This window comes from Scardinius erythrophthalmus (genome assembly GCF_964197995.2).
Source record: "Scardinius erythrophthalmus genome assembly, chromosome: 10".
Taxonomy (NCBI): Eukaryota; Metazoa; Chordata; class Actinopteri; order Cypriniformes; family Leuciscidae; genus Scardinius; species Scardinius erythrophthalmus.
The window spans coordinates 13032370-13058494 of record NC_138230.1 but is presented as its reverse complement, the minus strand read 5'-3'; the positions used below and the strand labels follow the sequence as shown (position 1 = coordinate 13058494).

Sequence of the window (26125 nt, the reverse complement as noted above, 5' to 3'; positions counted from 1 at the left end):
CATGTAAAAACTCTGCAAACACTTGACTCATTCATAGCCAATCGCTTTCGTTCTTTATTTATTTATTTATTTTTTATTTCATATCAATCAACAGAACACTGATTTTATGAAATTTAACATTTTGCGAAAAATATAAAAGGTATGCTCAACTGGCTAGTTTGTGAAGTAAACACTTATTTGAGCCACATATAAAAGAAGGTTGTGAGACATATTTAAGTCTCGCTAACAAAGTATAAAGGCTAGCCAATGAAAGGTCAACAATGACCGCCATTCCAAAAATGGCTAAAAGTTAAAAATGCTCAAAAGATCTATCCCAGACAGCAACATAGGATCTGGGCCATGTGGAATCCATGTGTACCAGATGTGGGCCGGATCTGGGCCGGCACTATGTTAACATCTGCACTCTCAGAAAAAAAGGTACAAAAGCTGTCACTGGGACAGTACCTTTCAAAAGGGTTCTAATATGTACCATTTAGGTATGTACACTTTTGGTACCAATATGTACCTTTGAGGGACTTATATGCACTCTTTAGGTACAAAGGTGTACCTTTTGAAAAGGTACCGCCACAGTGACAGCTTTTGTACCTTTTTTTCTGAGAGTGAGGATGTCAAAGGTGTCTGTTCAGAATTTTAAATATTTTAGTCTAGTAGTTGAATAATTTACCCTTTCAATTATTTTATTATGTTCTTGTGTTAAGTGAAAAATTACTGTCTTTATCTCTGCCTTCCTGGTGTGTGGAGCGATATAATTTTATTATTTTTGAAATGTTAGTATATATGACACAATAAAGCTCGTTGAGAAGTACAAAAGAAATAGATGTGTTAAACACAACCTGGTGAAAAAAACTGCTACTTGCAGCAAGACTAATTCAGTACTTCAAGTGAGTTAATGATTAGTTACCTTAAAGTGTGCTATTTTGATTTTGTTCTAAGTATATTTTAGTTGTAATTAAATGTTGTAAATAGTAGAAAATAGTAAAGCATAACTTTAAGTGTATTTAGTGTACTTTTGTGTGCTTAATTGGAACAACTTCAAGTATACTTTATATACTTTAAGTATATGCCTGCGTAATTACATGCTTCATTAGTAATGTTTAAGTGTACTTTATTTGTGTCACAAGTACATTACAAAATCATTACGAGTGTCTTCGAAACATACAAGCAATATACCATAAGTTTATTATTATATTTGAGTAAAAAGTATATGCTCAGAAATACCATTGGCTTATTCCAAATTGCACACTTTGTCTTCAATAACAAATGCAGATTAATAAACAAATATTACTTAGCTATACTTTGTACATTATACTATTATTTATAATGTATTTTGAAAGTATACTTTCAATGTATTGTTACAATGATATGCAAATAAATACACTTTTAAAAAATCAACAGAATTTTCACTTCAAGTATATTTTTCTAAAATATATATTTTTGAAAATATACTATAATACAATTATTTTAAAGTGTTAAAAGTTGTATTGTGAAAATAGGTAAATAGGCATGATGCTAATATACTTTTAATATATTAAAATATTTTTGTTAGTATATTTGCAATGTACTATTGAAAAAGGAAATATATTTAAATACAATAAAGTACACTTTCTTTCACTAGGGCAGTCTTGCACGGCACACTAAAAATTATGCTCTGTTTAGTTAAAATAAGCTATTGTATCATTTGTTTCGGCTGTTGTCTGTTGTTTCGTTTTTTTCTGTAGCATGTTTGTGGCAAAACTAATAAGTAACTAAAAGCTTGTCAGCCATATTATAATATCTCATCACTCTTCCTTCTTCCTTTTTGAGTCCTGTCAGTTACTCTTTAACATATTTCATCAAAAGGCAAATAGTTGAAAAGAAAAAACTAATAGCTGGAAGTTTCATAATATTTGAAAAAAAGTTATTTAGCCCAGCTTCCATTGAAGCAATAAATCCTGATAATCAGTATTATCTGTTATGTATTTCAAAAGAAGTTCAAGTAATGCTTTCTTATTCCAACAGAAAAATCGATAAATAAAAATGGTAAATACATGTGCCACAACTGACAGATTAGAGACTCTAAAGATAGATAATCTGCATGTATGTCAGCAACAGTTATTCATTGTGCAATGTTATGGCAGTCATTTTGAGGAAGTTCCTTGTAGGCTTAATGAAAGCCAAGATATCACTGTACCATTTATTTTTTACAGTATATTTTCCAATAGGGGGTGATAAAACAACATCACAATGTGGACACGGCATGAGTGAGGCATAACCACTACTAAAAGAAGAACAATAGGGACTTTCCAACAAAACTATCAACCCAAATGTGATCTATAATTATAGCAGCACTCTGAATATGTAGGGGAAATTAAATTGATTTATCACAACAACAAATTAGAAAAAAAGTAAAAGCAAATACTGGTTATATATAGAGAATCATTAAATAGTGGTATTGTTGTAATATTGCTTTAGCAATAAGCATTAAAAATTGCTACGTTTCAAGAAAAGGAAAGAATATGTGCATATGCATGCCCTCAATCTCTTTACTGGAGAGAATGTGATGATATCCTTTCACTTTCACCTGAACTTTGCAAATTATTATTTCAGATCACAAAATGGCCGGCTATCACAAAATGGTGCTGCCAATAAGAGCGCCGATAAACTGGACTGGCAACCTTGGCATTTCATGAAAGTCATGTGATTTCCCGAAACCAATTGTGCACCTTCAGTCTGGCATGTACAATTCTGCAAACACTTAACTCGTTCATGGCCAAAACCCTTTCAATCAGTTTATAGAATCCCGATGTTAAGTGAGAAAATGACTGTCTTTATCTTTCTGCCTTCCTGGTGTGTAAAGTAATAGAAATTTGATTTGTAAAATATTTTTTATGCAGTAAGGTAATACATATTCCATTTTAAATAACATTTCATGATAAAGCTTAATAGTGACAAAGTCTACTCAAAAAATATACTGAACCTACAATGTAATGTAATTTGAATCTAAACCAGATTCACCACAAGGAACATGCTTTCATAGTTTAGGAAAAAAGATACACAGGCTAAAAGCATAATCGAAAAATGGAGACAGCCATTTTGAGGCAGGTAAAGCGCTGGCAGCGTTATAAAATGGAGACCATATCTTGTCATATCTGTCCCGCTGTCATGAGGGGGTGGGGGATTATGGCATGAGCGAGGTACAGCCAGACACCAAGCCAAACACACAAATGTGTACCAGGTGAAACAACAATAGGAACTTTCTGGCAAAACAGGGTTAGCTTGTTTGATAGTTGATCTCGTGGTAGCTGCACAGCTCCAAATAAAATAAAATAAAATGTGTGTGACAAAGCTACCACACAGCTATTTGGTTCTCACCTGCATATCGATCTATAGCAATGTGCTTTGCTCAACATAAGGGTCATAACAGCAATGAAACTTCAATTTTATGGAGCATTGTTAGCTTTAATAATGTGATAACGAAATTAAATAAGAATGAATGAGGTGAAATGAGGTCAGACTGATTGGGTATAATGAAATGAATAATGAAATGAGGTCAGACTGATTGGGTAGTTGGGTTTATGTTCTTTAGATTTGTATATTATTATATAAATATTGTGTTTGGGCACAAACACTTATTAAAAACTTTAAAATGGTAATATTTATTTTTTGAGTGTGGTTCAGGTATACTACTGTACGTTACGGGGACAAAATATCCTCAAAAAGTTGCCAATATCCAAAATCCTTGTCCATGCAGGGAGATTTTTGCTCCTATATGAGCAAAACAGCTTATCAATCATACCAAGTGATGTTTTTTTTAAATGCAAAAAAAAAAAAGGTTTTCTGTGATGGCTATAGGATTAGAATATAGTTTGTACAGTATAAAAATGATGATGTCTATGGAATGTCCCCATAAAACATGAAAATCCAACCTGCATGTGTGTGTGTGTGTGTGTGTTTTGCATCTGCACATTCAAATCGGGTTAACTAACACAATAACAAAAAGGCGCTACCAGGCAGAGCGCCAGTAAACCGGACTGGCAGCTTGGGCACTTTGTGAAACTCACAACCAATTGTGCCCCATTTATGACCATGATTCTGTACTCATACTAACTCTGAACAGTATTCCTTTTTAACAAATACAAAACAAGTCATTATATCACTAGATGTAATCCATATAGTATAATAGTTTAAAGTTATCTAAGCACATCACATGAGCAGATACAGTATATTCATTCATACCAGGCACCCATAAGACACTGCAATCTCAAATTAAACTTTGAATTAAACTACTATTAAAATCAGTCACAAGCAGATTAGCAAGAACCCATTATTTATTCACATTTAAATATTACAACTTTTTAAGTGTTTGTTGATAAAACATTTTGACTGATGATCATCACTGGGTTTATGTACAGGCCAGTTTCACAACTTTTGCCCTTACAGGTATCTAATTACAGTGGCATGTTTGTTTATTACAATGTACAATATTTCTACGACAGGCTATTCGATTTTTACTGTGTCCGATTTCTCTTTGTCTTCGACTGTGTTATCATCAGTAAAGAGCCTTTCTCTCAGTTTATAGTAACTTCCTTTCTTGTTCATGAGTTCCTCATGTGTGCCCAACTCCACCATCTCCCCGCTGTCAATCAACACAATCTGATCCGCCCTCTCAATGGTCTTCAGCCTATGAGCAATCACAAGCAAGGTCTGAGTGGGGCAGCACGCCAGGGCCTGTTGAACCTGTGGAATAATAAAACACATAAGAAATCTTTTGATAGCAGCACTAAAGGAAAAAGGGACTTGTGAAGGCTTATGTGTTTAATATGTGTTTGTGTTCATAATGAATAGCAATTTTATTTACCATTTGTTCACTTTCAGTGTCCAAAGAGCTAGTCACTTCGTCCAGTATGAGCACCTGAGGTTGTCTGATGAGAGCTCTGGCGATGGCGATTCGCTGCTTCTCGCCTCCCGAGAGCAGGTTACCACGCTCTCCCACATCTGACAGAGAAAGCACTGTTTAATGGCTGTGTACTTCGCATTTAATAAAACACCTTTGCATGCTTAAATCTAAAACCTTCTTCTCCAATCATAAATTGAGTGATTACAGAAATCCAAAAGAAAACTATACAGAATGGCTGATAATCAGTAATTCTAAAATGACTTTAAACGTAAAGCCCATCTTATACGAAGTGTATTTGCATGCTAGTCCAGCATGGTTTATGCTGGTTAGGGCTGGTCTAACAAGTGGACCAGCAAAGTTTTTTCAAGCAAAGCCTTTTTGGATGTATAATAAAAGCTATGAATTCTGTTGTTCACAGATATTGGAAAATAATTAGGATTTTTCTTATGTCCCATCAGAACTGACCAATAACAGTTGACCTAGACACTGACACAAATATGAGAATTAAAGTGGTAAGTGATAGCAGTTTCTTTACCTGTGTCATAGCCATTTTCCAGTTTGCTGATGAAGGCATGGGCATTGGCTTTGCTGGCGGCCTCCTTTACTCTCTCCATTGAGCAGCCAGGCAGACCATAGGCAATGTTGTCTCGAATGGTGCCAGAGAAAAGAACAGGCTCCTGACCCACCATTGCTATCTGAGAGGGATTATTTACAGTATATGTTCTTGCATTGCATTGGTTGGTTTTATATGGTTCTTTAGAGTAGACTTGTATGAACAGAGGTGGTATGGAATTAAACTACATTAGTACAACAGTAAAGTGTTTGTTCTTAGAAAGTATTCACCTTGCTGTGCAAGTAGTTGTGTTGGTAGTTCTGCAGTGGTTGTCCATCTAACAGAATGTGTCCCTGTTGAGGCTGGTAGAATCTCTCCAGCAGACTCACACAGGTGCTCTTCCCCCCACCTGACATTCCCACCAGAGCCGTCATCTGACCGGGCTTCAACTCCAGAGAGAAGTTCTGAAAACAGATGAAAAGTTAGACTTAATTAAGATAAATTATTGAAAATAATTATTTTAAAATATTACAAGTATATGATAAACCTTCTATGAATCATATATAGCTCATAAATAACAACTGCATTTGTATTAGAGAGAATTAGCTTGTACACAACATATTTGCAAACTTATGTACTCATGCAGTTTATAAACGCTATGAATTTTTTTTTAATAAAAATATAAGAAATAAAATATATTTTAGGACAGGTTCATGTGAATTGCCTTATCAACCTTGACAAAGACTAAGTGAAGTGATTCATCAGAGCAAAAGTTGTACCTTTAACACATTGTGGTCGGGTCTTCTGGGATACGAGAAGGTGAGGTTTTGAAAGCTGACGTGTCCTTTCAGATCACTGGGCTGCAAACTGCCATCAATACTGACTTCAGACTTTCGGTCCAGGTACTCAAACACCTTACCGGCCGCACCTACTGAGTTCAGCATGTCTCCAAAGATATAGATCAAAGTCTGTAATAGAGATGGATAAATATTTATAAATTCTTTTAACTTAAACATGCTTTTGTGAGGACTGCTGATTTAGGTGATACAACTTTTCTCTACCCTCTGTGTCACCACAAAAACCTTTTTTTTTTTTTTTTTATAAACATAGACACACCCTGATGTTGTCTCCAAGGTCTTGCTGATAAAGGATGAAAGAGACAAGATTCCCTGTGCTCATCTGTCCATACTGGATGAAGAGTCTCCCATAGTAAAGCATGGCCACCTTCATTCCCACTTCTGCCATCTGCAAATCAGAAAAGATCCATAGCAATGCAGTATGCAGTTCGATATATAGAAGTTTGCTTCAAAGAAAATAAACACATATGCACATTAAAATTAGAAGTAAACTCTTACTAACCCGCCTAACTAGCAGGTAAATCGCCCTGACTGTGTCCCGTCGAGTCTTTAGATTATGGGTTTCCATCAGGCGGACATCATAGCGATGGGCTTCACCAAGTTCTGTCCTGAAACTCTTTACCGTCCTGATGCCTGACACCGCCTCCCCAGCAGTCTCATTGGATTGTGCTATGGAGTCCTGAACTTCTTTTGACAGCCTCTAAAAAGGGCATGAAAACTTGATATATAATATGATATGATATGATTCTCATAGGCAAAAAAACTATTAACCTTCATTCATCATGGTACTTTTGTTAACCCCATACCTGATAATGCGTGTCATATATGTTCTGCAGTAAGCCTGTCAGTGGTGTCTCCATCAGCATTAGTAATGTAAGCTTCCAGGAGAGGCTCACCATCAGATACAGCATGCCTAGGGTCTTAATCATTGTCCGTAGAAGGACGTTGACATTCAGGGCCACAGCCCGGCCCATCAAAGTAGTGTCTGTGGATAGTCTAGATGTGATATCACCTGCAAGACAGATTTAGTGGAATTAATGACTATGAGTCGATATAAAAAGGGTATCACACAGATGACGACTGTACCAGCAATCATACTGGATCTACCTGTCTTTATGGTCTCAAAGAAGCCAATGTCCTGCCTGACAAGGGACCCAAACAGTTGCACCTTGACTCTGCAAGTGAAGCTGTTGATTGCACACATGAACAGGCCTCCACGACAACCTGCACTGAAAGAACTGAGAATAACAAAAAACAGAGTTCAATGAGACACTTAAATGGGCTTTTTGTTGTCGTTGTAATACAAAACTCATATTCTGCAATACCTTCCCAATGAGAATAATCCCATGAGAATGATAGCTGATCTAAAGTTGTCCCACTGGTAATGAGAACCCAAGATGTCAATCACCTCTCCTGTGTACAGTGGGATGAACATCTCACCTGAAACACGTAAAATTAACGTTACAAAGCAGGTTTACATTAAATTACACTTTTATTTTAAATGCAAAGTTAAGTAATACAACGGAATACTCACATAGCACAGCTAGGGCCAGAAAGACAAAAGCTCCAAACAATAATATGTAGTCTGGTTTGTAGAAGCGGATGACCCGGATGAAGAGGACTCGAGCCCTCTGTTTGCGCTCTTTACCGTTACTCTCTCCGTTCGTGTCAGGCAGCATTACCTCCCAAAAAAGACAAGCTAAAGCAGCAGCGACGGTTCCGACAAGCCACATATTAAATTTATCAAGGCGATAGTTGTCAAACAACGCCAACCGTCCGGTTTCATACACCGAAGCGATAAAACAGTGGACTGTAATCCATCTCCTTATTAATGGACCAGCAGCATCTTTAGATAACATAGACCCTGCGTACAGCAGTGTGCATCGCAGTCCAGATTCAGCCCATTGGCGTAATAGATTATGGTCGAGATTTCTTGTACGAGACTTCAGCAAATTTGCTCCGAGGTCCAGAGTGTAAACTATTATTATATCAACACATAAAATACACGCGAACACCAAAACTTTCTGCATGCTGCACGTGTAACGTTAGTCGGTTGCCGTGGTAACGCTGTATAGCCCGAGCGCGTAAGATAATAAAATAATAAGTTATTTTCTTCTCTTTAACGCTGGGAGTCCCGTTCCTACGGAGTGCGATGTTGTCTTCTCTTCACACGGCGCCGGGGCATTTTAGGACACCGACATTATTTTACTTTCAGTTTCTCGGGAAGGGGGTTTCCTTCAACATTAAACCAAAAAAGTCTGTTCAGTGCTGTACAAAAATAGCGTTCACATTTTAACCTTTCCTCTGTCGAGCTTTTTTTTTTTTTTTTTTTTTTTAACTCGAGTCAGTTGTTCCTCAGGATTTGTAGCCTAATTACCTTCAGAGTATGCAGTTAGGTAAACCTAAGGATTATCAAAAAAATACTTCAGCTGTATATAGTCAAAACAAATCAATAAATATTTTATCATTAGTATTATTCATAATGTATATTTGTTACTGTACGTTTTTTTTTTAAGATGCAACAAATATTCCCTTTTCCGAGAAGCCATAACAGAACATGCTCTACAACCTGCCTTGTTCATTTCTGCCTAGCAAATGATGAGTCATAGCAAAGGAGTCATTATAGGCTGTGCTCAGTTTTCTGTTTAGACAGGTCCATAAGTATTTCTATTATTGCTAATATATCATTTTTTGACTCAAATCATTTTGGTGTCAGAATTAACTTGAAAGCATACATTTCTAATATGGTTTATTATCAAACTTTGAGACAAAGTGAATACAGCTGTTAACACAGTGGTTCAACAAAACAATTGATAGAAACAACTCTGCAATCGCATGCTCTATGAAAGCAGGTTAATATTATACATGTTGATGTTCTTAATTTCAGAGCAAAGAATTCACTTAAATTCACTGATCAAAAAATTTAGGCAGTTCATTTCCTAAAACGCACTTCTCTTCTGCTCCATCTTGATCAATGGTAACAACATACGCAACGCCTCCACTTGAGCCATCCCGACCCATCGCCAGAGAGAGAGCTATAGAGAGGGAGAGAGAGAGAGAGAGAGACATTGATTTAGAGAGATTATGATTATGAAAGTGGCATAAATCCTGTCAGTTCCTGGCCTGATCTTCATCAATATATTTACAGTCATTGAATACTATTGAGATTTTATGAGAAAAATAAAAGGCTGTCCATCTACAATCAGTCTTGGCAGCACTAATGTTAGAGTTGAATCCAGCACATCGATAAAGGGAGAATTCTAAGCACAAAGGCCACATATAAAACTGTATTGTGCCAGTTGAACATCTACAGTGCATACTTATCAATTGCTGGTCATTTCCGGTTAAACTTTATGCAATGCACCTGTTTCTAACATGTTTAGTGTGGTATAGTATTTCCCATACCTCTGCTATTTCTACCTTATTTACCATATTTACTTAGTCATTTATTTAAACTAACTGATCTACCATCTGCATCTCTAAAATTAGCACTTTAATAATTTTAATAATCACTAATAACATGATACCTTCTCTTTCCTTATTAACATTACTGCGTCCCAATTCACATACTATCCGTCCTAATATTATTCACATTTAATTAGTGAGTACTCCAAAGATACCCGGATGGTCTACTTTTTCTGGTTAGAATTTGAAGTACAGGTCTGCACACTCTGGGTGTTTCTCAATACTCAAATTGATGCTTCTTTGCTCCTCCGACCTCCAGCTTGTGACCCAGAAACCGATCAAAATTAGCCATCTTGCAGGACATAAGTTTGGTCCCTAACTTTTCAATGCACTAATCCTCCATTGCACCAATTTACTAGGCCTATACTTTTTCGCATTTGGGTCTTGGGCCCTAAAGTTTTGTCACTGTGAAGCATCTTTTTCGCACACACAGACCCTTCACTTTCTACACTATAATGAAGACAATCATCATGCAAACACATTATAAGATTTCTCCACATGTAAGACTCATGACTGCCAGATTATCGTGATACTAAATTTTTTCTCAGATACGGTAGGAAATTCAGTTTAATTGAATGTGAAAGATTTTAACTGTGACAAGATGATTGACAGGGCAGTTTAAACCGTGACAGGATGCAAAAAAACAAAAAAAACAGCACACACTTTTAAAACATTTCAGTAGTAGTAGTGGGCAAATTGGGATGCAGCACATGACATTTCTCATATATGTGTTTGTTTACTGCACAAACTTACCATTTACTACAAACTCTTGGCATTCCCTCTTTGTCATGTTTTTTCGGTACTCTGCGTCCACAAACCCATTAATGTAAAAACTCCCTGAGCCACCAATAGCAAAAGGCTGTCTGGTCAGCAAACCATTAAGTGTTGCATAGACCTGTTTGGAATGAGGCATACATGACCACATATACAATAGTAAAAACATTATGATATTTAACATGTATAATTTAATTCAAAATGACCTGCTATACATAACGTTTACAATATATCATTTTGTAATATAACCAAAATGATCTAACCTGTCCTCCTGCTTTTCTGTCCCACCCTGCAACAATAAGATGTGCTGATAGTTCCTCTTTATATTTGTATGAAATATTCTTCACCAGAGTAGCAGCAGAGCATACGAGTGGGTCATCTTCCACTTCAATACTGTCAGGATACATTATTCATCACATTTATGAGACACTGGAAAATCTCTGAAGCACGTTGCTTTGGTACTGGTTGTCAATGTGCCAAACAGTAAGTTCATGATCTAAAGTTATAGACTCAGAGATTAACAGGACATTGGTGATAAATACCTGTGCACATCCAGTTGGTAGTTGACTATCTCAGCAATGGTTTGAGCATCCGCTGCTGATCCAGACAGAGCACAGTAGATCTTGTCATGGAGGGGGGAGAGCTTGTTCATCACACGATTCACCACTGTCTCCCTGAAAACAATTCCCAAAGAAACAGCATTTTAATGTTCTTGGTTCGAGGATTCTTATTTCAAATATTCACTGAATAAATGACTATGATTATCTATGTCTTAAATAATGACAGCTCTGTATGTCTATATTTTTTAAAGCATCGAGTTGGAAAGATTCCAATGAGCATATCATACGTTGTCTATTATTGTGTGATGTTTTTTTAACTTTCTGTGGAACGTTTTGGAAATTTAATAGGTTACAGCTTTGCATAAACTACAGTACAAAAGTATCTTACCCCGCTGACACTCGGGAATCTGAGCCAAGAACAACTCCACCGTCAAAAGTAACCGCGATGATTGTCGTCTAAAATAAAAAAAGAGAGAAAGAAATAAAGAAAAGGAAGCTAAATTGCATTCATGTTAAAAAATGATATAAGCCGTGATTTTTTTATGACGCTAACCTTACAGAATGAATAAAGGTTAACGCTTGCTGAAGCATTTAAGCTAATCTTTTTATCGTAAAAAGTTTTAAAATGTGAACTTTATGTTTATGCAGCTTGAAATAAGCTACACGTTCGAGTCTTTTAAGCGCATGAGGTGATAGCTTACCCCGGTTTTGACTTCTTCAGATAGCCATCCTGGTTCTGGAAACATTTCCTCCGACATTTTGAATGGATGGAAAGCAACTAGGCTACCTGTCCTGTGCAAACCTGCCTTCGCTTGACGCCAGAGGAGACTCGAGACTCGATAGCTCTGCACAACTCAAACGAAGCTCTTAATAGTGCGAATCAATTGAATTCCAAAAAAATATACTTTGTTGTGTAGTACTGCTAGTCCTGCAGTATTTTAAGGTGCCTACAGCATTATTCCTCCATTTTCTGTCTAACAGAAAGTGAAAGAAAGTTACTTCCCTTTGTGCTCAGCTCACACACTGAAGCAAGCCTATGACTGTTGTAGCCTACTGTCATTTTAACGACCACATTAAAAAGTCAAGATACTTGAAAAATTAACTGTAGCCTATACAATATTTAGACTGCTAATTTACTGAACTTAAAGTAATTCTCCACAGCTTTTCTTTTACTATACTTTTTCGCATATGGGTCTGGAGCCCTTAAGTGAGGCATCTTTTTTGCACACACAGACCCTTCACTTCATACACTTTAATGGGTAACAATCAGTGGATAATTTTTGAGTACAAATGGGATATTTTGAATGTAAAAGAAAAGTCAGATGTCCCAAAACCACAACTTACTACAGCTGAAAACAATAAAAACATTAAATAAATAAAACTCACAGTGAAGAAATGCAACCATATTAATTATTTATGCACCGGTGCATGCTGGAAACACCAGTGCCATCAAATGAAGTCGATGTTTTCTTAATTTTATGGCTTTGATATGGGTATTGACAACTGAGGAACCATTGTAAATATCATAAACAACCCTATTATTTGCATAGGTCTAAATTAGTATTTCTACACAAATTGAATGCAAATGTTTAATGCTTAATATTTTCAATTTAAGGCTTGAACTAAAGGTACTAGATCTGCTCTGTTGTATTTACTTAAACACAAAATCATTTGTTTTTAGTGTTTTCTTCAAAATATTTGGTCAAAGATTGAAAAATAATCTTGAATAGGTCCCCAAATAAATAGATGGGGCCTTTCAAGTGTTACAGTCAGGAAAGATTGAGGCATAATAAATAATTGCATCCACTTTTTCTGAAAGCACTCTTTGCTATTTTGTATAGTTTGTGTGGATATTCTTATGATTGAATGTCCATATTTCGACAACCAAAATGAATCTGAAACTGACATGCAATGTATGTAAGAAGAGACATCACACTAAACATTACACTTTTCATATTTATTATGAATAACAATGGGTGTGTGGAAAATAAGCTTCAGCAAAATCATAAATCTGCACACAATCACAAAGTAGTGATATTTGTCGAACTGTCTAGTTTTGTCATAGTTGTGTGTTCTATTCATCGTGGAACTTGGGTAGTTTATCTCCTGGAACAACTATATGCTTGGCTCCTGCTTCAGTGATGACAACCAGGTGAACCACACCACCACTAACATTGTCCCGTCCCATAGCCAGAGCCAAAGCTGCGAAGACACAAACATTAGCCATTAACTCTTAAAACGTTTTATTCACAATATATAAATGTCAATAAACTTCCTATTGCAATTCTACTGTACCATTTGTGGAAAACTGTGTAGCCTCTTCTAAACTCATGTCAGGTTTAAATTTGGCATCCACATAACCATAGATGTATGTGCTGCCAGATCCACCGATGGTGAAAGGCTGACTGAGTAGCATTCCTCCCAAAGACACTACATATATCTGTGCAAAGGCAAAACATTTGCAAAAGAGAATGTTATACATACAGGTTTGTATAACACTTAATAAACAGACAATAAAATCAATAGTTTTGCTGTGCTTTACTAAAATGCTTTCTGTTGCTTTACATTGCCATTGTGTAACAATAGTTCTAACTATTTCCACACCAACTAATATTTCTCAATGAAAACTGTGTTGTTAGTATTATATTTCTCTCTTTATTATTTTTATTTATTTGCATGCCAACAGAAAATTTGTGAGCATTTGAGAGCCACATGTGACTGTGATGCTTAACTTTATTCATATCCTTTGTCCTTGTCTATAGTCTTAGTTTGTGTTTAGCAGAGCATCACCTGTGGTCCCTTTTTCCTGTCCCAGCCCGCTGTGATGAAGCCTGCCTGCAGCTCTTCCTTATTGTTATAGCAAAGTTCCCTCATAATGGATGCTGCAGCTTTCACCAAGGGAGGAGATTCCATCTGAATACTAAAGACATATAGAGATTTTACAGCCACGGACAAAACGTAATAGCTCAGCCTTGCTTGCTACAGAAATGAACAGACCTGTGAAAAGACAGCTGGAATTTGGCCATTTTGGTAACAGCTTGTGCATCTGCCAATGATCCAGCTATGCAGCAGAATATTTTATCATGCACCTGGATCAGCTTGTTGATGGTTTTGGATGACACATAAGACCTGTGGATAAAAGTTATATAGTAGTTAAGAGAGCTGTAATTGTGTGTAATAGGACAAATTGTTGGAAAATACTCACTCTCCCATAGAAGCTCTGGAGTCAGACCCAATGATAACTCCTCCATTGAACTTAACAGCAAGAATGGTGGTCTAACCAATTAATAATGAAATCATGAATTAGTTAAGTAATGAAGAAATTATCATTAATATAAAATGCGACATATATGAAAATTATAAATGTATTAGCTTTTAACCTCATTAACTGTTCAGGTCTAATAATTCTCACAAATGCAGTTAAATAAAAATATAAAAGGTTCACTCAATAATGTTCAGGTGAGATTTAGTGACATCTATGGTCAAATGGCAAAATGAATCGGGAGGGGAAACTGACCCTACAACATGTTCTACTATTGCTTTAAGTAAGTAAAGTTAGGCCTTAGCTAAGTGGGAATTTGCGACAATCCATAATTAAAACTTTAGATCTCTCCAAATTGAAGTTGATATATTTTAAGATGTCCCTCGATCACCATGACGAATGATGTCACAATATCCACTCACGAAAGCGAAAGTAACTTTGAGATACATTAAAGACTACTTAAACTGCAGATTTACAACTACACCAATAAATAACATTATATATTTAAACGATTATTCCATAACATTGTCTCAAACGATCAAATAAACATCACTTGCCTCCGACGTGTAACGTTAGCCTATTTAAAAGTCAATTTCGCGTCAGCTTTTCAAACAACAAGCTGCAAAGGCTTAAGTCATTTATAAACACGATAAATAGCCAACTTACGCCAGTGCTGACACCTTTTACTTGTGAGTATGAATTATGCCTCTCCATTATTATAAACTCGACATACAGATTGTGGATAATCGTCTCGCCTACGAGTCGCTCGACTGAATGTACACGCTCACCTGAACAGCAAACCTAGTGTTCGCGAGGCGCATTACACGAAGCCAACATTTCCCGAGTAGATTTTGGACATGGCACTTTCTTGCGTCCTCGACCCTGCTCTGCCTGGGTTTAACTTCGAAAATTCAACAAGGTAAGAAGAAATTAGGCTTCACACAGTTATAATATGATAATAGGCCTACTGTGCGTAAAATGTAAAAAATATACTTGGCATTATCATTATCATTGTTTCATGGTGTCGGAACAAAAGTGAAAGTATGTTCAGACCTAATTCGGTCTTTTTCCTCAGAATGAAAACGCACAGTGTTTTCTACAATCGAGTTTAATGCAATATTCACACATCCAATAAATTCTGTAAAACTTTTTAAAAGTGTATCCTGACATGACCTGCTCGATTCATTGCACTATCGTGTAGCTACACAAATCTCCTCCTCCTCCATATAGAAATATTGTACTGGAGAATGGCTCAGAAGAGGGGAAGATCAAGGCTCCGAAACCCATGAAAACAGGCACCACCATTGCTGGAGTGGTTTATAAGGTCATTAGAAATCAAAGCATATACAAAAAATAAAAATAAAAAATGGTACAAAAGCTGTCACTGGGATGCACTGTAAAAAAGGTTCCATATAAAACATTTAGAATATATGTACACTTTTGGTACCAATATGTTCCTTTGAGGTAGGGTAACATAGGGGAAGATGCCATTGTACTTGTACAATATGCATTTACTTTTAAATCCCAACACATTTAGATATAAGCAGATGCATTAACATGTCCAGGATGATGATGCATCAGCCAATGTGTTATTATAGGAAATAAATAGAAACATTTGCTATTTTAGTTGTTATAGAACAAAATGCTAAATTATTCAAAGATGCCATCTTACTCTACTATTGGCCCTCTAACTGGGGTATTAAAGGGGGTATTTTAAAATAATAACACTAACATCCCACTTGGGGCCTTCTGTGCCAAATCGGGTCATCTTACCCCAAGGGTCTAATTTAATCTTTTTACTTCAAAATAAAAACTATAACTTTTATTCCACAAATCTAAAAACATTAATGTGTCCACAAATCTCTGATTAACGACTATGGCCAAAAACTTTGATATTCAACATAATACAGTCATCACTTTTTTCAGGTGACTAAATCTCACAAATGTTGATAATCAAATGTAATGACAAAATTAAAAATAGTGTAGCAACTCATCAAAAGTGCTGAGATGAGATTTTGTGTTATCTAGAAGAAATTAAGGTGGGGGATCACCCAGACTTACCCTAATATGCACTCTTTAGGTACAATTCCCTTTTGAAAGGTGACCTCCCCAGTGACAGTTTTGTACCTTTTTTTTACGAGAATGTAATAATTTCATATTGATATTTCTGACAAACTAAACTAGTGTGTGTGTGTGTGTGTGTGTGTGTGTGTGTGTGTGTGTGTGTGTGTGTGTGTGTGTGTGTGTGTGTGTGTGTGTGTGTGTGTGTGTGTGTGTGTGTGTGTGTGTGTGTGTGTGTGTAGGATGGTGTAGTTCTGGGAGCAGACACGAGAGCCACTTCTGCAGAGGTAGTTGCTGATAAAAAGTGTGCCAAGATTCACTACATTGCACCTAACATATAGTAAGTAACAGTAGGGATTAAAGATCCATTCCACCAGTTATAAAAAGGGTTTAACATCTATGGGCTTTTAATTTTTTTAATGTCAAATGTACATTATTTATAAAGCAAATAATAATAAAAATGCATATAAATCAGTCACATTTTTATTTTATTAGTAACACTTTACAATAGGGTTTCATTTATTAACATTAGTTAACATGACCTAGCAATGAAAAATACTTCTATAGCATTTATTCATCTTAGTTAATGTTAATCTCAACATATACTAAAACATTTATAAGGTCATAATGGATTATGAACAAAAATATGACCGTGAACCTTTTTTTATTAACTAAGGTTAATAAATGCTGCAAAAATATATTGATCATTGTTAGTTTATAGTTAATTCATTAATTAATGTTTTACCTATTATATTATCAATATTGTAGCTTATTGTAACCTTATAACCTTATGAGACCTTATTGTAAAATTGTAACCATTTTATTTGTGTTAGTTGTTGTGGAGCAGGAACAGCAGCGGACACAGAGAAGACGACAGATATGCTGTCATCAAACCTCACCATCTTCTCCATGAACAGCGGCAGGAACCCTAGAGTCATCATGGCAGTCAACATACTACAAGACATGCTCTTCAGGTGTGTGCAGACTTGGTGGTGTATTATTATCTTCACCTGTTATCACAAATACACTGTGTGATCATGTATGTGTGTTTGTACTATAGAAACATAAGGCTGTTTTATGTGTGGTCACTCTTTACACAATAATGTTTAATTGCTTGTGCTTCTGTTTCTCAGGTATCGAGGTATGATTGGAGCTCATCTAATTTTAGGTGGTGTTGACTGTACTGGCAGTCACCTGTACACTGTTGGCCCTTATGGGAGCATGGACAAGGTGCCATATCTAGCCATGGGTATGTATGTGACATCCAATTGATGATAAAAAATGATATATCTTATAGGTGAGGAATGTGTTAATTCAGATGATTATGCACTTCTTTTAGATAAAAATTAGTGTATTACACTCTTAAACAATTAACATCCATGGAACCTTTCCATTGCACAAAAGTTCTAACAAAAAGTGTTTTGTCCTTTGGAAAAAAGTAAAGGCTCTTTTAAGAACTGATCGCTGAAAGGTTCATCAGCTGATCTTTGAATGTTATAACGTGTTCTGCTTTCACAATGGAAATTCCTGCAAAATATTTTTGCACATATGTGATCAGTTCTCAAGAGAATTAATGATCGCTATATGTTTCTGTGTTTTTAGGATCTGGTAATCTGGCTGCAATGGGGATACTGGAGGACAGATTTAAAGCAAACATGGATGTAAGTTGCCTTTTTTAACAGTTTCTATAGGTTTCTATAGATGTCTTAACTTCTGTGTTCTTGTAGCTCAAGGTGCTGTAATAGTAAATTCAACAGAAAAAAATTATTTCCTTTATTGAATAATTTAGTTTCAGGATGAACTTATTAAGCATATATGTAGAAATGACAGTTCTAACTTATAAGTATTAGTTTGGATTGTTTGTAGTGAGTTCTCAAGTATTGATTCCAAAGTACTGTAGTACCTTGCGCTATGTATGCACAAATTTGAATATATTAAAATCTACTAAAGTTTACACAACTCAGATGTTCCCAGCATGTACTGGGCTGGGGCATGAATAATTAATAAGGTTGCATTTATAAGTTTAGCTTTTTTGTCAAATTCTATAACTAGTTTGGCAGTACCTGGAGTTTGTTTTACACAAAAAGTAGCCATTGATTGTCACATTTATCTTTTTTTGGTGTGTGTACCAAGTGTTGAGGTCTGTGTTTTGCTTCTAAATATAAAGGTCATGTCTCACAGATTAGAGAACAATTTAGCTCTCCATCTGACTGGGCTGTAAATGTGACTTGACGTTTACCATGTATGACAACTCAACATTTGTATAGGTTTGTTTATGTTATTAGTTATTTTTTTCATAGATAACAGTTATTCTATAAACTGAAAGGTTTTAAGTTAAAATTACTCACTTTATTCAATATTGTCACAAATTTACTTAATTATATGTCCTTGAAATTTACAGCAAAAGATTATCTGCAAAAGCTTGCAAAAGACATCTAGGACCTTACTTGTCCTTTTTGCCTGAAATATTTCTGTCTTACCTTTAGCTGGAGGAGGCCAAGGCACTGGTAAGTGATGCCGTCCATGCAGGCATCATGAGTGACCTGGGATCAGGCAACAACATAGATCTGTGTGTTGTTACAAAAGAGGGGGTGGACTATATCAGACCTCACAAAGAGTCCCCATATAACTATAAGAGGTAAGACAACACATCACAGGTCACACATTATTACTTTTAATGTAATTACAAAATTTTTACTTTAATATGTGCACTTGTGCATATTCAAAGGTTTGTGTTAATTCTACCTAATGCCTTGGTAATATATTGATCTATATCTGTCTTTCTCTCACAGAGAGGCAAAGTATAAGTATAAGCCGGGTACAACACCAGTTCTAACTAAAACTGTGACTCAGCTGGAGCTGGAGTTGGTGCATGAGACAGTTCAAATGATGGAAACTGGATCCAGTTGAGCCAAGAAATACACTGTGATGTTGTAATGTGATCTGGAAGAGGGATCCTTTCAACTCAGTTACTGTTTTGATGTTAGATTTCGCTGTAAATGATTTTTTTTTAATGTCTGATGTTTATTCTCTTAATTCCATGGCTTGTAGTGGACTGTGCAAGTGGCAGAGAGTGCAGAGATAATCATCAATAAAATACAATTTCCAGCACATGAACTGCTCAATATTTTAAAAAATGTTTTATAAACACAAAGATCTGTTTTAGTAAACACAAAAGAACTTGATTTAAAAAAAAATGCAACACAAAAACATAGAAATGACATTTTGTGAAATATTACGGTTGGTTATTTTATATGCTTCAATAAATAAACGTTTAAAGACAAATTAAAGAATTTTCAGAATAATAGGCCTAATGAAAAAGCATGTGTAAGCCTAAATATGTTGAAAATAATAAATGCCTACTTATCGGTGCTTATATGTAACATTTTGGAAGTGGACATGTTGTTTCTTAAAAATAAAATAAAACAACACAATTATGCAGTGAATTAAAGGATGTTGTCCTCTGAACAGCATTAGTATTGGTTGTAAATAGAAAATCAAAGTAAAGTCTTTAAACATAAATTCAAAAGGGGCAATTTATGTAGGCCCTAGTTGACGTGAAAAATCAACTATTTTTATAATATAGTTTGCACTGCAATTTCAGGCATTGAACTCAACAACCGTTTTGGAATAGGGTGTGTCCAGACTTGTTTCCCTACCTTACACTTGTTTAACCTGCATCTGATGAATCTATATAGATACTGATGACGCTAAAAGACTCGTGCTCCTATTGGTCAGCCATCAATGTGCATTACTTTTTCCTCATAGAATAACACAATTATCATGTTTATATCAAATACTCTTTAACAACAGAAGCAAATAGAAGTACATAATTTACAGATACTATTCGGAGATAAGTGTATGTGTGTGTTTTTCAATATATATAAAGGCCGATTCTGATTGTAATCGAAACTATGTTAAACAGCTTCTATCTTTCGGTTTCGAAATCATTGTCTTCCGTAGAGGAATCGTATTTCCTTCGTGTAAAATACGTACACTTCATTTCGCTTTTACTATTTTAATTACTTTAATTGTTCTTTCTTTATAAAAAAAGAATGGCTCTTTTGGATGTAAGTGGGTATAAATATAATTCCGCGTCACAGTTTGGCTTTAAGCAAACGCATTTTCTCGACGGGTCAAATCACTATAGTTTTGGGACCAAATGCCAGGAATTCGCGGTACCTGTTGGAGTTGATGTAAGTAACTTTATTATCCAAATCAGTTGATTAGTCTTAGAGGCGCGTTATAACGTTAAGTTAAGGCAACATAAAAACAAACATTTAGTGAGAAAATGGTACCTAGCCTGACCATGTTGAACAGATTTTTTTTTTTTTAAATCCCTTGATACATATAACTTTCCCTCATTTTTCTAGTCTTGTAGACTACTTTCAGCATTTGTGTAGCAGTTAGAGGTAAGTTAGCCTAATTAAAATGGCATTTTAAAGATTTTGGATTTGGTTATACGGCAAGAGTATGTCCTTTTTGCTTATTGAAACATAGGGGGCACACTCTCAGCATTAGCAAACACGTTAAATATTTTTTTCCAATGTGATTATAGTAACATATTTTGTGTTCCCATCAGCCCTCTAAGTTTCTGAAATCATGCAGTTGTGAGGATGGCGTTTCCATAGATCTGAATCATGGCACCACAACCCTGGCATTTAAGTTCCGTCATGGAGTCATTGTGGCTGTTGACTCCAGAGCATCAGCTGGAAAATACATTGGTAAGAGCATCCATACATCATTGAAGAGTATGAAACACTTCCTTAAGTCAACATCATAATACATGTAATTCATGTTGATAATAGGATTCAGAATAAAACACAAAAATTGTGAACATCATGTCAGTCATGTATTTATCTGCCATATCATGATTTTTCTACCAATGTGTTGCAGCATCAAAGGAGGCCAATAAAGTGATTGAGATCAACCCTTACCTGCTGGGCACCATGTCGGGCAGCGCTGCAGACTGTCAGTACTGGGAGAGACTGCTGGCTAAAGAGTGCAGGTCTGTCTCAGCATGCTTCTGAAGGGGATGAGCATCTGCTCACAGGATGAAGTTACCAGTTTGTGTTTGTGTTCAGCAGTATCAGAAAATGTATTCAGTCTAAACTATAGCATTCAGGTGTGTAAGGAGGACGTGTCAGAGTTAATCCACCGCTATAAGAAGGGAATGTTCTGATCACATGATCTGCTCAATATTTAATGTTTTATAAACACAAAGATCTGTTTTAGTAAACACAGCAGAACTTGAACAACAGAACAGAACTTTTTTTAAAAATGCAACACAAAAAACATAAATGACATCTTTTGACATATTACTGTTGGCTATTTTATATGCTTTAATAAATAAACGTTTAAAGCCAAATTAAAGAAATTTCAGAATAATATTAAAAAAGCATAAATTATTGTGTAAGCCTAAATATGTTGCAAATAATAAATGCCTACTTATCGGTGCTTAGGCTATATGTAACATTTTAGAAGTGGACATGTTATTTCTTAAAAATAAAATAAAACAACACATTTAATATGCAGCGAATTAAAGGATATTGAAAAATGGTCAATCAATTTTGACCTCTGAACAGTATTAATACTGGTTGTAAATAGAAAATCAAAGTCTATAAACAAAAATTCAAAAGGGGCAATTTATTTAGGAAATGTATTCAGTCTAAACGAAAGCATTGTTTAAAGATTGTTTGAAGAACAGATTAAAAAATTAATAATATATATTTTTAATTAATTTAAAAATGACTTATCAGTGTATTAGTAGGCTATAGTACCCAAAAATGTCAATTCTGTCATCATTTACTCAGCCTCATGTTGTTCCAAACCTGTATGACTGTCTTTCTTTTGCTGAACACAAAAACAACATGTTTTGAAGATTTTTTTGTTGTTTTTGTTGACTTTCATTGTCCACATGCGCGTAATTTGCACGGGGGTTACGGGGGTTATGACCCCCCCAAAAATCTGATCCAGCTAATATAACCCCCCCCCCATATTAAAATAAATATGAAATATTCCGAATGAATACTTTTGTTCGTTTTCTTTATTTCATTTGCCAGCAAGAAAGATAGTATCATATTTTAAATAATCTGTAATGTACTTCCCGCCCACCGCACCGCCGACTACTTGGTATTACCCAACCCGCTTTCTCTACCAAGTTTGTTCACTATATTGCGCAGTCGCTGGGATGAATGGTTGGAGAAAGCTGACGGTGCATGCTAACGGATGGAAAGATGAAAAAGGACACTGAAAGGCAGCCAGACAACGATTTTTCATTGTTGGTCGACACCATTTTTTACAGTCTATGGTCGACACCAGCCAAAAAGAGGAAAAATCCTGACCAAACGGAGGTGCGTTTCTCAAAGTGTGAGGCGCGGGCGCGTGCGCGGCCCACTGCTGGGGGGGAATAGAGACATGACAAATGGGGCGCGACAAACAGGTTTTGTGCCCATCTTTTTAATTCCTTTATTTATTGACCATACACTCAAAACAAAACAAAGACACATTTAAATGTAAGCCTTGCTGAACCTTTTTACACGTAAGTTTAAAAGTAGTAGCTAGGCTATCACTTTATGGTTCCCATGGAGACGCGTCATTCATTGCTTGTCACACCGCAGCCACAATAGCGCTGAATGAATGACTGATGATCTGCTTTTATTTCTTTTTATTCAAAATTTCACAAATTTGTTAGCTATAGCAGGATATATCTGATATTCCGATTGTCAAATATGTGCAAGTGGATGTGTTTTGTTGTTTAAACACCTTTATAACGATCGCGTTAGTTGTATGCGCAACGTATTTTAGGTAAGTTATCTTAAAATACCTAAAAACAAAAATACGTAAATTATTAGGAATTTACCACCTCCGGCTCAATTTGAGATTATTATCATTATTTTTATTTTTTTTATAATTTTTTTGTTCTTTTTGCAGTTTGCAAAGTGACAAAATGAATCAAAGCACAACTAGTCCACACTTTCCCAGTTTCTGAATTTGATGTTATCAGAGGCTAAATGCAAACACAATTTTTTTTATCTACTTTTGAGTCTTATTTCATGCAAAGTGATAATATAATTGCACTTTCATTTTCTCTCTTTGAAAGTTTTTAATGCTGTTATTTGATGTTAAGTTTTTAAAATGTGATGTTAATAAAATACATTTTAACAGATAAACTTAAAGATTTTGTTAGTGGATGGTGAGTTTTGGTGATGCCCACCAATATGTGAAATCTGTTCAGAATAAAGGTGCAAGCTGCACTCCAGTGTGCCACCCTATATTGTAATATTGAGAGTTGAATTGTGCATAATACATTTGCTGCATGTAGGTGCCAATACAGTGATGCAATTGATTAATCTTTAAGTTTTTTTTTTTTTTTAGTTTTTTTTTTATAAGATATTGAACACACAAAAAATCAATTAATTGGAAGCTGCCACTGCTGGCTAGTGCTTAAACACTGTGTCATTATGGCATAAATAGTCAAGTGAACAACTGCATTTACGTTAAGTAGCCTAAATCAGTAAAAGTATCACAATGTATTTCTAAAACAGGAACGGCAAATTACCTTTTACACAAGAAAATTATTCAATAAATAAATTAATAAATATGCAGCGAGTTTAACCCCCCCAATGGTAGACCCAAAGTTACGCCCTTGATTGTCCATACAATGAAAGTCAATGGGATCAAAAAACTTGAAACTTCAAAAAGGACATAAAGGTATGAAGCATCACTTTGTATAATGAACAGATCGAAATTTAAATCTCTCAAATCAAATCAAAACATTGATCAATGTATACATATACATATATACACAGACTAATATGAACTCAAATGTCAACTAACGTCAAATATTATTGGTTCTATGTCAACATGACCAAACATCATGATTGTAGTCTGGACATATATGATGATCAATGTTTTGTCTTGATTTGACTTGAGAGTGCATAAAGGACAACATTTTGATCTGTTCTTTATAAAATAATCAAATATGATCCTTTTATTGCATATTATTATCCTTATTGACAGTATTATAATTTCGAGCGCAAGTTAAGTTAATTGCTGCATAACATGTTTATTGTGTCTGCTTAACTGAATATGTCACTGCCATATATGGACATTACTTTGATACCCTCATCTCTGACTGATAACAGAATATTTCCTAAATTATAACATTAAAACAAGCATTTTCTGAAAAGCTGATTTAAAGCAATATTTATTGAATAAATAAGTTTGAATTGAATTATAAAATTGATAATGCCAAATGAGCTTATAACGAAATTAGTAAATTTTTCTTCCATTATTACTGTCATTTTATCTGAAGAAATTCAAATATGCAGACGCCCATTATATGGATTAATATATTTACAGCTATACTTCATTAATATATTAATATGTAAGTATTTGTTTTTAAAAAAAAAAACAGACTTTACAAACTACGCAACAAGCAGAGGATCTCAGTGTCTGCAGCCTCCAAGCTCCTGTGCAACATGATGCTGGGATACAGAGGCATGGGTCTGTCTATGGGGAGTATGATCTGCGGCTGGGACAAGCAGGTGAAGTGTGTTTGAATGACAGGCTTTGCGAATGTTGTTTTTTTGTATATTTTTAGGGTGCTCTAAGTCTAAGCATATAATATTATAAAATTAAAATTAAATAAATCAACATCATTTTATAACTCTCATAATCTTCATGTGTAACCAGTTTCGTTCATATGATAATTTTCCTCAACATCAGGGTCCAGGCCTGTACTATGTGGATGACAATGGCACACGTCTCTCTGGCCGGATGTTTTCCACTGGCTGTGGGAACAGTTATGCGTATGGAGTCGTGGACAGTGGATATCGTGAGGATATGACTGTGGAGGAGGCGTATGAGCTGGGCCGGCGTGGTATTGCTCACGCCACACACAGAGACGCTTACTCTGGTGGTGTGGTCAACCGTAAGTAGAGTAATATAAACAAATTGGCAATAAATCTGAGACAGAAATGTTCTTTAACAGTATTTAGTTATATAATGATGTGTGTAGTAATATTTACCTGTAGTAAGGTGCCATTTTGTTTCAACATAAAAAGTACCTCATTTTTGTCTTAGTATTTCAGGATTTTTCAGAAGTGTGTAAATTCTCATTATCCTCAGTCTGAATACATTTATTAATGACAGAAATGTTTTCTCTTCTAGTTTACCACATGCAGGAGGATGGCTGGATCAAGGTGTGTAAGGAGGACGTGTCCGAGTTAATCCACCGCTATAAGAAGGGAATGTTCTGATCACATATGATCTCTCACTCATGCAAATCTCACTGTTTCATTATTTTCTCTGACACAGTAAAAATTAAACTGTTCTCAAATCAAAGACACATTTTGGTACATTCTTTGTTATATGATTTCATTGTATTTTTCTGTAACTCTTTTAGCAAACTTACCTCCTGTTTCTTAGACAAGGATTAAGCCTGGTCTCAGACTGCATTCCTGAGCTGTTTTTTTTCTGAAAGCAAGTTGGACTTGCCATGTCAGTGCCATTGTTTTGTCTCAAGGTGCACACCAGTAATGTTTTTTATAAGGCACGTTAGTAAAAGCTATTTAAATGTCCGAACTGATCTAAGGCCTAATCCTGTCTTAAGCCCTGTCTGTGAAACCAGGCCTTAATGTTCATATTTTGCAGGGCCTTAATGTGCATATTTGTAAGGTATACACAGATAAAATATAATTTCATTATAGTGGT

At 35.4% G+C, this 26125-nt stretch overlaps 5 protein-coding genes across 6 annotated transcripts; 2 read left to right on the top strand and 3 right to left on the bottom strand.

The window, feature by feature from the left end:
* Positions 1-3536: 3536 nt before the first annotated feature.
* On the bottom strand, positions 3537-8876 carry tap2a (transporter associated with antigen processing, subunit type a). The gene is made up of 11 exons (XM_081376101.1): positions 7821-8876; positions 7612-7726; positions 7394-7524; positions 7093-7298; positions 6789-6986; positions 6546-6674; positions 6209-6397; positions 5720-5893; positions 5412-5571; positions 4838-4974; positions 3537-4716 (listed from the first exon to the last, which is right to left on the bottom strand). The coding sequence occupies exons 1-11, from the start codon at positions 8314-8316 to the stop codon at positions 4477-4479; spliced, it is 2175 nt and encodes a 724-aa protein (XP_081232227.1). The 5' UTR covers positions 8317-8876; the 3' UTR covers positions 3537-4476.
* On the bottom strand, positions 8860-12330 carry psmb9a (proteasome 20S subunit beta 9a). Its single transcript, XM_081376102.1, has 6 exons — positions 11787-12330; positions 11474-11541; positions 11068-11199; positions 10789-10918; positions 10505-10646; positions 8860-9321 (listed from the first exon to the last, which is right to left on the bottom strand). Exons 1-6 carry the CDS (start codon positions 11841-11843, stop codon positions 9194-9196), a joined length of 657 nt encoding a protein of 218 aa, XP_081232228.1. The 5' UTR covers positions 11844-12330; the 3' UTR covers positions 8860-9193.
* Positions 12331-13029: 699 nt separating this feature from the next.
* psmb12 (proteasome 20S subunit beta 12) lies at positions 13030-15138 on the bottom strand. Its single transcript, XM_081376870.1, has 6 exons — positions 15014-15138; positions 14291-14361; positions 14083-14214; positions 13876-14005; positions 13381-13525; positions 13030-13287 (listed from the first exon to the last, which is right to left on the bottom strand). Exons 1-6 carry the CDS (start codon positions 15059-15061, stop codon positions 13160-13162), a joined length of 654 nt encoding a protein of 217 aa, XP_081232996.1. The 5' UTR covers positions 15062-15138; the 3' UTR covers positions 13030-13159.
* Positions 14569-20344, top strand: LOC308697549 (proteasome subunit beta type-7-like). 2 transcript variants are annotated; one of them, XM_081376865.1, is made up of 8 exons: positions 14569-15266; positions 15578-15671; positions 16651-16748; positions 17242-17382; positions 17542-17657; positions 18011-18069; positions 18895-19046; positions 19201-20344. In XM_081376865.1, the coding sequence occupies exons 1-8, from the start codon at positions 15205-15207 to the stop codon at positions 19316-19318; spliced, it is 840 nt and encodes a 279-aa protein (XP_081232991.1). In that variant the 5' UTR covers positions 14569-15204; the 3' UTR covers positions 19319-20344. The 2 variants fall into 2 exon arrangements, with proteins under 2 accessions (XP_081232991.1, XP_081232992.1); XM_081376866.1 differs by having other exon boundaries at positions 15165-15266; positions 15549-15671; positions 19201-19819.
* Positions 20203-25760, top strand: psmb8a (proteasome 20S subunit beta 8A). The gene is made up of 6 exons (XM_081376867.1): positions 20203-20604; positions 20991-21132; positions 21305-21416; positions 24828-24957; positions 25139-25343; positions 25583-25760. The coding sequence occupies exons 1-6, from the start codon at positions 20464-20466 to the stop codon at positions 25669-25671; spliced, it is 819 nt and encodes a 272-aa protein (XP_081232993.1). The 5' UTR covers positions 20203-20463; the 3' UTR covers positions 25672-25760.
* Positions 25761-26125: the final 365 nt, after the last annotated feature.